This window comes from Salarias fasciatus, chromosome 23 (assembly GCF_902148845.1).
Source record: "Salarias fasciatus chromosome 23, fSalaFa1.1, whole genome shotgun sequence".
Classification (NCBI taxonomy): Eukaryota; Metazoa; Chordata; class Actinopteri; order Blenniiformes; family Blenniidae; genus Salarias; species Salarias fasciatus.
This window is the reverse complement of record NC_043766.1, coordinates 13244691-13257243: the sequence shown is the minus strand read 5'-3', so window position 1 is coordinate 13257243 and position 12553 is coordinate 13244691. Positions and strand designations below refer to the sequence as shown.

General features: G+C 39.6%; 1 protein-coding gene across 1 annotated transcript; it reads left to right on the top strand.

Moving 5' to 3' along the window:
- Positions 1 to 3064: 3064 nt before the first annotated feature.
- Positions 3065 to 7995, top strand: acer1 (alkaline ceramidase 1). The gene is made up of 7 exons (XM_030082807.1): positions 3065 to 3088; positions 4181 to 4293; positions 4455 to 4569; positions 5031 to 5169; positions 7032 to 7169; positions 7251 to 7388; positions 7783 to 7995. The coding sequence occupies exons 1-7, from the start codon at positions 3082 to 3084 to the stop codon at positions 7958 to 7960; spliced, it is 828 nt and encodes a 275-aa protein (XP_029938667.1). The 5' UTR covers positions 3065 to 3081; the 3' UTR covers positions 7961 to 7995.
- Positions 7996 to 12553: the final 4558 nt, after the last annotated feature.

Below are 12553 nucleotides of genomic sequence, written 5' to 3'. Positions count from 1 at the left end.
ACACGCCAGTATGCTAAAACAGCATAAAACCAAAACCATGTCTTTACCCTATTGATCAAAATGAATGTGGATGGAGCATGCCCCAGGCAACTTTGGGTCAAGTAATGAATACACACAGGTGACTGGTCCATCACTGGGCAACGAAGATATACACACAATTTACATTATACTCAACAATACAATGAACACCCATGTCTTGTGTTGTAGAATGAAATCCAAATAGAAGCAGGAAGGACAAACAAACTCCACAGAAAAAGACTGGAACATAATTTTCCCTGATGAAATATGAAAAATATGAAATATGTCAGTTTTATCAATAGACCATTATGCCAAGGAAAATGATAAAAACAATGAATGTGAAAAAGACGGTATTAACATTGGTCAATGGCAGTTTGCACATATGGCATCTTAAGTTCTGATTCAGACTGTGTCAGTTTGTTTATAGCTTTTCCACTATTATCAACGAGCTGTTCACCTCCTCGTGGAATTTAGTGCAATTAATGGAATTTAATGAGTTTCCGACTTTATTATCACATAGCAGATTATACAGTAGCATGAAGGCAAGTTAGCTAAGAAAAAAGAAGGAAAAACATTGTGTTTATCTTACTTCAAAATGTTTGTTCTTCAAACAGCATAGAAAATAAAACACAAAACACCTCAATAGCAGGATTCCGTGACAACAGCAGTAATGGAATTGATTCAAGAATTGCAGTTGGTGTTTCTCATTACAGATCATCCAACAGTTCATTGGTTCTCAAAGGTTCATTATTATATTGTGGATTAATAGATTTTATGTGGCAATAGAGAGGTGCCTGCTCCGTGTGCTCAGTGCAGGCTGCTGCTGATTGGCCACCTGATAAGGGGCCCAGTATAAAAGCAGCCCTCCTCCCACCAATCATCCTTTTGCGCCCCTGCTGGCCTGGGCGCATCATATCCAGGTCAGAGGCTGCCTGACTCAGAGGTGTGGCTGCACGCTGCTTCACCTTGCTGGCTGCTTCATTTCTCTCATTGTGCTCACAGCATGAGTGCTTGTTTGCAGGCAACTGTTTGTGTGCAGTTCTGTGCTCCATTCTGAAGTTTTGCTGCATTGTTCATCTGTGGTAGGTGTTCTCTCTTCACAGTGTCGTAGATGCTACCACAGGTGGCCAATGCCAGTGTGGTCACAGGTCAAGTGTTGGTGGCTGGAGTCCTCTGTCCCTTCTCCTTCCATGAGTGTCCGTGTGTGTCCGCTGCAGTGTCAGGTATGCATGTGTATTGTTGCAGCCACATCAGCATGAATTGGTGTAGTAGCATTAACAGTATCATTTCATTGATCCAGGTGCTGCTGTGATCGCCCTGCGGAGTCACTGCTGTTTGTCTCCAGCTGATTGTCTCCAGCTGCTTGTGTTGAGCTGATTTGTCACAAGCATTTGTCTCTGATAGCCTGTGCCGCTGAGGTGATCCGGCGACGGCACAGCGGCTACGACAGACCCAAATCCCCTTTTGCCTTGTGCAGGCCGGGGAACAGTAAACTGGGGCTCTGCCCCCCCCAAGCCCCCTCAGTATGAATGAGTTAACGAGTGTGTGAACATGTGGGTTGTGTATGTGACAGTGTTGTGTATCTTTTGTTAATTTTGATTTCTTTTGACTGCAACCCCACTCTTTTATTTCCTTCCCCTTCTGCAGCGGCTGGAGGCCAGTGTGGTGCTGGTGACCTGGTGGTGGCGTTCCCTTTGCGTGTTCCTGGTGGTGGGAGTATTTGTGTGCTACGGGTTGGGTGATTTAGAATGATTTATTTTTCTTTTGAATGATCCCTCCACTAGGCCTCAGCCAGGTCTTCCCCCGCCCTCACTGAGTTTTAATGTGTGAATGTTATTTTAAACCAATTTGTTAATAAAATTTTGTATTTTTATCTGTGCAACCACATAGCAAGCCGTTTTTCCGGGCAACGAACCAGTGTGCCTTCTTGCATTGAATTCCCTGGGTGAAATTCCCAGGGTGGCGTTGTCAGGCTTATTAATACATCTTCATTAAATCATCTCACCCATTGTTGCCACATGTACTTCAAAAAACAATGAACTTGTCATACAGTACAGATATAATAAATTAACGATTTTATTTTCTTTATCATTTTTCCTTTGGTTACCTCTGGGGTTCCCCCAATGTCCAGAAACTGATCTTAGGAATCAAGACTTTAAACTGTTAATTGCATCTTACATTACAGCCCCCCCTTTTTTTTCTTTTTGAGTGTATCTATTCATTATGTTGTCTGTGCTTCTTTAATCCAGATTAAGGTCCGACTGATCCTTCAGTCTCTGCCAACACCCAATATGAGGCAAAGGGCAGATAACACCCTGGGCAGACGACCAGGCCATCACTGGGTCCATTAACCCAGTGTGTCTTTGGCTTTTGAAATGACTTTATATGTAAAGAGAGAGACAAACACGGGGAGAGAGAGAGAGCATAATATCAGTTGGTGACTTGTCTAGCAACTTAGATGTCTAACAAACTATGCTCAGTGTAATAAAAAGAAAAGGTAAACGCATCTACTCCCAGCAATGCATTTTTGTCACATATGTATGAGTCACAGACACAGGCTGCACCACCTGTTTTCCAGTCGTTCAGTTGCTCCAGACCTTTATTTTAAAAGGCTTTGACTTGGCAGATGGACTGGTTGAGCCTCTTCTCCAGGGATGAACTCAGATTAGGAAAAACAGGAGTTACTTGCGGCATGGTGCTGTGAACTTTATCTCCTTTTGTAATTATGCGTCATATTTTGATGGAATTAAGAGCCTATAACATCTAAAAATTCGTTGATTTAAAAAAAAAATCTGTAACCTTTGGATTCCTGAGGTTTTACACACCTTTTACTTCCTGCATTTTATCTTGGCTATAACCTGCAGTGCTGCTCAATCACTGCTGAAAGCAAACACTAGCGAAGCCACCCTCCCGATGGCGTGGAGCAGTTCAGTTTGCACGTCGGTGACGTCACGGTCTCGTGCCGCAGGCTCGGCTGCGTTGAGACGCTCCTCGCGCATCCACCTGTTGTGTCACCTGGAGCGCGAGCAGCACTGACGGGTTGGAGGCCGGCACGAGAGCAGCATGGGAGGTGAGAGAGAACACGCTGATTCTTTAAACTAATTTGCAACAGCGCAGTTTTTATCAGAATCAAACTTTCAATTTCTCCGCCTCTTTTTTATTTTAATTCTTCACATTTCTCTCTTTTGGTTTGTTAAAACTGTGGTACAAATGACGAGAGGACACCGGAATATTCTCATTGTTGTTCCCTGGGCGGCTGGAGTGATCATTGTAGAGTTAAGATGGGATGTGGTAGCTCATAAATTGATATAATAATCAATAAATATTGGGCTTCATTTGAGATAGTTTTATGAATACCATATTATACTTACAATCATTATATTATACTAGAGTTATCCACTTCCATGCAGTTTATCCACGTGATAGCAGGTAAGAATGTGAGGGCTGCTTTCTGTTATTCCGGTTTCTTCAGTTCCTGTGTATGTAATGTTATTTTCTTTCTTTCTTTTTTAACAGTTGAAAATACAATGCTATCACCAGTTGAAGAATTTCATATTTGATAGCAGTGTTTACACAGACCCCACCTTATGTAACTGCAGCACTGAGCCACAGTACACAGTTCACCTTGTGGGATATCATAAAAGTATTACTGCATATACATAATATAAACCTCGTCTTCAGCATGACTTCTCACCTACTTTTATTTCAGTTGTTTTACCTGTAATGTTAGCCTGGTACTGCTTTCTCAAAGTTTGTGTAATGGCGTCCAGTGTGTAAAATCAACTGAATGACATTGACCATTTCAAAAATTTAAGACTTATCTGGACATTGAATTGAGTGTAGGACGTTTGAGGGACTACAGAGGTCTCTACACGTTTGACTCTACTTTACATGTTAGTAGTTTGTAATTTGTCTCTGAATTGCAAGTCAAAATAAAATCTGAAATAAAAATAGATTACAGGGAAAGGCTTTCTTGCAGTCATTACATCCACATTTGAATGCTATCTGAAAACAACTCTGTGTGTGTGGAAAGTAATTTCCATTAACCACACATTAAAATATTGTAGATAAACTGACACAGAAATACATTTTTCCAAAGTGCAGGTTTGTTCATTATTGAACTTAGTGTTCATGAATGGTTCATCTTCTGCCCGTGTCGCAGGTGTTTACTCCAGTGAGAAAATGGCAGAAGTTTTTTCCTATGAGAGTTCAGAGATTGATTGGTGTGAAGACAACTACAGACACTCTGAACATGTCGTGGAGTTTTTCAATACGGTAAGCCCTGTAGACCAAAACATTCACATTTCTCTAAGGTAATATATGTATTCAGAGAACACTCCAAACAGCACCTGACACATAGGTATATTTATTTTTTTGTTTAGTATTATGCTATTTCTATACGTTGATTTTTCCACTGACTGATACTTTGCCCGCAGATGAGCAGCTTTGTTTTCTTCATCGTATCTCCCATCATGCTCTACCTTCTGCACCCTTACGCCAAAGAGAGGTCTCTGGCCATCCACACCGTCTGGATCATGATGATTTTTGTAGGTCAGTTCACTGGTGTCTGACTTGCTCATGAAGGTTCATATTCACAGAGAGTTGTCCTTCCAGTGTCTGTGTTTCATCACCATGTGAACGTGAAGCACCAATCCTGTAATACAAAGTCATTCATTCCAGTTTGCAATTTCAAAAATATACCCAGGGACAATAGAGGTTGAATATTAACTTGTTGCCAAAGGGCTTGAGAAATACAAACACTGCATTTCAGATAATGCTGAGGTATTCATACCTGACTGAGAGCCGAACAGTGCTAAAGGTCTCATATTAATTCATGATCTGAGATGAACAGTCGATCTGTAGGGTTCAAAAAAAGTTTTCAATATAATGTCTGAATCTCTACAAAATCCAATAGATTCTGTTTTAACATGTATGTTTTATGATTTTTGCCTGTATAAAGTTAAAAGAACATGAAAAATTTGTTGGTAAATGGCCACTTTTCTCATTCACAGGAATGTTTTCTGTGTATTTCCACATGACTCTGAGTTTCGTTGGTCAGATGTTGGATGAGCTGTCGATCTTGTGGGTGCTGGCAGTGGGATACGCTGTCTGGTTCCCTCGGAAACTCTTTCCTTCTTTTATAAAAGATCGGTACGTTAAATTTGTCTTGTCTCTGCACACTTGCCCCTCCCGTCTGCACTCCCTCCATGTGTCTGATTGTTTGAGTGCATTTAGTGTCTTCCCCGTCCTACATAAACCCCTCTCTCCTCATGTTTTACCATGTGTTCGTTGGTGTTCTGGATTCTCTATGCTTTTGCATTCTGCTTGTATTTGGACTCACCTTTTAGATTAGTCTCTTGGATACTTCTGCCCAGAAGCACTGATTTATATTTTTGTTCATAGGTGCTCAAACATTATGAATAGCCTACCTACATCGTATAAAACGCATAATTCGGACTATACAGGGTTTCTCGCTACTTCTGAACATCTGATTTTACAAAGGATTTCTTTGTTTTCTAATGATCCATTATATATAGCCTACAGTCACTGAAACCTTGTAAGAGTCAATGAAATGTACATAGGTTTTGGTGGTGGAGTGTCAGAATTCTTGCCCTGCGATATAGAAGGCTGGTGTTCAAATCCTGGCCAATGCAACACATTTTTCAAGAATTCATTCAAATGTTTAGTTCATTTTAAAGATTCATTTTTATTGTTGTTGGGTTTTTTTATTGGTTATGCTCTGGTGAGTGCTTAAACTTTTTTAGTTATTACTCGATCGCTGGAGCACCCACAGGATCAGCGCCTGCGCCTCCGCTTCCCGAGTTTTGTTTCTGAACTCTCTCTATTAACCACATTTGTGAAATAATTAGCAGTATTCACATTTTCGCATATAATAGACCAACAATGATGGCGTGTTTGTGAGGTATGAGACTGTGAAACTCAACCCTTGAGGGCCCAGGAGCCAGTCTGACAGCTCCAACTAGCCATTGTCCTAAAAACACAATATGTTGCTGCTGTCCTCACCTCAACGTGAAAAGAGAGGGGGCTGTAAAAATTGAGCTCCTCCCTACCTCTGTAAATATTTAACCACAGTGCGGCAACAAGGAATTAAAATTTGATGAATGTCTGAAAAGAATCTCTCAGCCTTAAATAATCTCACATTGATTTTCCAGTTTGCTTGTTGTTGTTGTTTTAAGCTTTATGGGCTGGTCCTACTGAACATGAGGGGAATACTGAGCATGTCCATCAGGGGGAGCAGGAGGGATGCAGAGGGTGAGGTGGCTCCTCAGCCAGAGTTTGAAATGAAACATTAATATTTCATGTTAAGAAGACTTGTTGGCACATCAGGTGGAGTTAGGGCTTTGAATTTGTTGTGGACCCATACAGACATGCTGAACAAAACTTTCTCAACACCAGTCACTGTTCTTCTTGCTGGTAAATCTTGGCATCTTGAATTTGTGGCAATAGATTTTTTTTTCTCGTTTTTGCTCAATATAGCTGCTGTCAATCATCCCGAAACTCCTGAAACATTGAATTAAAACAATTGATGAATCAGGAAAGTTGTAGTTCATATTTTTGACTCTTTCAAAGTGGCATGAAAAACTTTAATGATCTGAAATCTGAGAGAGGCATCAAAAATCAATATATTGATTGAATCTTTAGAAAAGTTATCCAGGAATAGGATGTCCAGACCCTTGCGTTCTGTGTCAGTTCTGTCTTCCAGGTCTCTTTGTGTTCATCTTTCGTTTCTTCTATATTATGGTATTCTACTAGAGCAACTTTTCAGGATGGAAAGTTCAGTAAAGGTCTATTAATACATGCTTCTATTATGGAGTCCTTCAGTTCATAATTTATGTGAAATAACAATATTCACCCTCTCTTTTGACATGTAGCATTAAGCACTTGCAGTTTGGCAATGGCCTCATTATTACTGTACCACCTTATGTGCCTTGTATGTACAGTCGTCTATCACCCAACTGTTTTTTTTTTAATCTGTTTCCTTTGAATTGCAGGTCCACATTTTCAAAACTGGTCCTGTTGATCACAGTCGTCAGCACTTTGTCGTCATTTGTCAAACCAACGGCCAATGCCTATGCTTTAAACTGCTTTGGCCTCCACCTGCTCTACACTCTAGCCATCGAGATGAGATGGTGAGAAAAAGATGTTTCTCGTGCAAGCTAACTGCCCACGCCACAGTTTCATTCTTCACCAAGTGTCTGTCTCTTCATTAGCTGCACTGACCAGAAGGCCCTGCGCCTTGCCAAGCTGTCAGTGGCTCTGTGGGTGCTTGCCATTTCGTGCTGGATTAGTGACCGTGTTGGCTGCAGTTTCTGGCAGCGAGTGAACTTCTGCTACCTGCATGGGTTCTGGTGAGCTCAGTTTTAACTTTTTTTAAGTGAGAGTAAAGTAAGTATGCACGACCCAGACCTAGTGCCATGAAGGGCATCATAATTATTTATAAGAATTGTAAAACATATTTCTATAAACAACTGCATGTCTTTTAAAATTCTGCACTTCTGATAATCCTTTAGCATTTAGTCTGAATGCACCAAGAAAGATTCATTTGCTGTAAAAAATATTTTGATCCTCAAGGTTTCCAACACATTAACTGATTTGGATGTATGACTTCAATAAAACCACAGGTGAAATGCAGTGATTCTAATATCAAAGTCCATTCAGCAAATGATGTTAAACTGCCCCCTGTCTAAGTGAAAAAGTAGTACAGCTTTCTGTGTCTTAAACTCTAATTTATCCACCCTACAGGCACATTTTTATTGTGATGGCTGTGGCCTACGGCAGCACCCTCATCGCTTACCTGGATGCTAATTATGAGATACCGTACTCGCTGCCTGGACTCCAGTACTGGCCCTGTGACAAATGGTCCGTTGGATTACCGCACATTGTCCTGAAGGGCACCTCCAAGACTCAGAAACGCTGCTGACAGTAGTTACATTGATTGTCAATCCCAACAGGTCATTTCTGCGTGTTCACTCAGGTGATGATTTTCATGAACACAACTACCTACAGTACAGACTCAGTCTAAGTCATATGAGTATAAATGTCTCCTTGAAAGTGACTGACAAATGTGAAACTCATACAAAAGAAAAAATGTTATTGAATCTGAAGGACAATCACGTATTTGTTTTGATGTGTTTGCTTAAAACAACAAAACCACGTGTCAATAATGAGAAACTGCTCTATGACCGCTTTTAAATGGTACCACACTGAAATGAGGCAAACACAAATATTTAGTTAAAACACAGGACTTCCTAAAAAAATTGCTGTCAATTAGATATTGTTGCTCTATAAAATTATTGTAATTTAACATCAAGGTTTATTCTTAATGATTTCTCCTATTCTGAGTTTACAGAGAAGATCAGTCACTGGTAAAACATGAATAAAGAAAAGAAGAAAAAAATATGTTTTGGGACAGACAAAGAAGACATCTTGTGATAGACATATGTGATAGACATCGAGCAGCCGATTAAAACTCTTTGAAGCTGACTGAAATGTGACGTACAACATTAAATGTGATTTTTTTTTTTTTTTTTGCTTTGAGTGGTGGTGGGGTGTGTGTGTGTGTGGGGGGGGGGGGTCATTGGCAGTTTCAGAGGATTTATATATTTGTAAATACTCTGAAAAAAATTGTGTGTGTGTGTGTGTGTGTGTGTGTGTGTGTGTGTGTGTGTGTGTGGTATATTTTGTACAGAGAGTGTAAAACATTTTTGTTACTTTGTTTTTCCTAATTTATGAATTTATACTTTATTCAGGATATATTAATGAAATTCTTGCTTTCATTTGATGAAACATTTCCCAAGAGCATATAATGCTTATGTTTTCATTTTATTAGAATTATCTCAATGTGTGGCTGCCTCACATTCATGTTTGCCCTCCTCCTGAACTTTGTTTTCCTTTCTTTTTTGAATTATGTTTTTTTAAACATCATTTCAGAAACATGAATGTATATTGTACTGTAATAATAATGCTCTCTAACGCGCTAATATTTTTTTTTCCATCAGTTCAAACAATACAGAGTGTTTAAATGAAAATAAAGATTCTTCAATGATGATAAAAACAACAGTCAATGTTACTATAGCACAGTACTTTCTTTACACCTTTTTTGGTTAGTTTGGTCCTCATTCACACCTATTTTTTTCACTACAAATCTAAACATTGCCCTCACCAGCTGGGCTTCATGTCCCCACGTAGGTAGTGCTGATTTTTTCACATTAAACCACAACAGTTTGTCCTATACTGTACCAATGCTTCACATTTTATGAAGCTGTATTTTGGTTTAATCTGTGCTGATTTGAAGTGTTTGCGGTGCCTCCCCTTCTTCCTCTTGTTGACGTCCTTTTCTATAATGTCTTTGTGAAGCATGACATTCAGGCCTACATTACTGTTCTAGAGGGTCAGTGACACTTACATCTTTTTACATTTTCAGACCAAATATATCAGATGTGACAATTAAGTATTAAGCATGCCTTTGAGCATTAGCTCTTCCCTGCACATTTGTTTGGGGCACTCTAGATTAAAGTTGTTATCAACATGTTGGATAACAAACGACAGAAGCTTTTTTCATGGAGATTCGGGACAGATTTATTGATGTTCAGATCAGGGCTCTGTGGGGGCTACACCATCACTTCTGCAATCTTTATATTTCTTTAGCCTGAAGTCAAATCAGCTAAATCAAGCTATGTGTTTTTATGTATTCAGACTTGACTTGATAAATTAAGAGTAAATCATGGTGTGGACATTGCAATATGATCTGATTAGCATTTTTTACCAATGTTTTTAACTGACAAGAATTTTTTCACAGTGCATTAATATGTTGTTCATGTGGTAAAACAGTTCTTCTTTTTATTTTTACACTGGCATTTTCTTTCAGGGTTTATGAAATATGACTCTGGTGTGTCTCTGTCTTTCACAACAATAACATGCAAATCTTTCCCATTTGTATGACTGACCTGGATTCACAGACCCGTCCTGCCTGCTCTGAGTCTTTTTGTTGATTCTAGGGATATTCAGAATATTCGTGGCAGTGCGGCTTCATTCTCATGATCTTGCCTGAAAAACACAATAAATGAAACAATAGATCCTTTTTTATGGTCTCTCTCTCTCTCTCTCTCTCTCTCTCTCTCTCTCTCTCTCTCTCTCTCTCCCCCTCCCTCCCTCTCTCTCTCTCTGTCTCTGTCTCTCTCTCTCTCTCTCTCCCTCCCTCCCTCTCTCTCTCTGTCTCTCTCTCTCTCTCTCTCTCACACACACACACACACACATCACACACACACACACACACACAGAGAGAGAGAGAGAGAGAGACAGGTGCTTTTTGGTGTTCAACGCTGATCTCCAGTGGTAGACAGGGTGTATAGCATGAAATAAATTGCTGACCACAGATGATACACCGAAACAAACAAAACTTTGCTAACTTATGTTAGGACTGCAGGTGCTTCAAGTTTGACCTTAGCTTCTTGGTGATTTGGAGTGATACAGATATGTACTGCCCTAATTGTTTATGTATTTGAAATATTAAATGAGCAGTTACAAACAGGGAGGCTGAAGGTCAGCTGGGGCAATGCCAGAAGAGGTCATCTGCCGAGAGTAGTAGTAGAAGAAGACGTTTGGATCATTTTGAATAGTGGCAGGAGGGTGGGGCGGTGGAGTTGAGTTGGGGAGGAGGAGGAGGATGGCGAGAGGCACCAAGCCAGTGAGAGAGTGGTGACCTTCTGTCACGTAGTTGAGGCCCGATAATCTTCAAAGACCGATGACTGCAGAGACCTGACTGCAGCAAACCCCCGCTTTCTGACTCTGTATAAGAAAGACGTCGTCAAGTAAAAGACTGCTTTCTTTTCAGAGAAAACATGTCTGAGTGCAACATCCCGTAGACTTTGAGGTAATGCTACATTTGTTTTTGGCTGCTTTCTGATACTTGTAACAATTTACCGATTAATCTTACTGAGATAAATTTTTGAAGTTGATACATTCATGTCATGACTTGAATAGACGAGCTGTTTGCAGGCTGCAAAAATGAATTTTTTATTTTTATTTTTTGCTCTGAATATTATAAGATACCTATAAGAAACTTAGAAGAAATCAGAAGAAAACTTGTAGGAAACCTGGAGAAAATGTTTTGAAACATTCACAATGACTCACAGGTTAATTTTGGAGTTCAAATGTCACTATCTTTACATCCATGGTAATTGCAATTTCAGGTTCTAGCAGTTGACTTCATTCATACTTTATTACACAGTTTCACAAAAAAATTGATCTTTCCAGTATTTAACTTGTGTATGTGTCTTGTCAAAAGATCTATACAAATCTGATTATTCCCAGTCGTATCGCTGAAACAACTCTAAAACATAGACTACTGCTCATGATCCAATAGATTTCACAGATGGAGAGGTTCCTGTTTCCAGAGCTGAAAAAGTACCATACATGGCTTTCAATGCATTTGCTATCATCAACATGCATCTCATTCTCTGACTTGATGATCTTAGAGCACTTCTGTGAAATATTTGGTAACACTTTACTTGAAGCACCCCTGTATAACACATTATAAATACATTATAGCACTGTATATTATAGCACTGTATAACTATAGTTATAAACACTCTTCAATGATCACAATGCTTTTTAACATCAGGACGTAACCCTAACCCTAACCCTAATTTTATGCTGTATAGTGGGTTATAAAGCACTGTCATTTATGAGTGTTTATAACTACCTATAATGTGTTATAAAGTTCAAGTAAAGTGTTACCAAATATTTCTAAGCTGGATAAAATGTTATATGACAAGCAAAAACAAACAAACAAAAAAAAAATTACAAAATGTTGTAAAAACAGCTTGTGAAGAATTGGACCAGTAAACAGCTCAATCAAAATTTTCTATAATCATAATAATCATCATAAATCAAATGGTTGCCTTAAAAAAAAGCCCTTTCGTCATAATACAGTGTCATGCGGGATATTGTCTTCCTCTGTCCTTTGAAAGGGAGGATTTAAAGGTTGATGTCTCAATTCAAGTGGGACACCCTCTTGTCTGACAGCCAGGTGTGACTCCTCTATGTTTCTCACTGTGATTTGACTCAGCCTGGATCACTCTGAGCGGCAGGATATCTGGAGGCACCGAGCCAGTGAGAGAGTGGTGACCCTCTGTCACATAGCTGAGGCCCGATAATCTCACTTCAAAGCTCGATCACTGCAGAGACTTGACTGCGGTGGACCTTGCTCCCTTCAAGAAAGGTCTTCAATCAGAAGTCTTGCAGCTTTCTTCTCAAATGAAGCTCTTTGTAAGTCTGAATGAATTCAGAAATATAGATGTAGTCTATAGACAAACACATTTTTAGAAAAGGGAAACTGAGGTTTTGCATGATAAGACCAATAATGGACTTAGATTTATACAAAAGAGAACCATAATGCTTGGTGTGGAGACACTGTCTGGATGACCAGAGCCGGATGCAGATGCTGAGATTTTCTCTGAGAGTGATCACGATTAGCATGAGTAAAAAAGGACAGCTAAATGAGGCAGTTTTG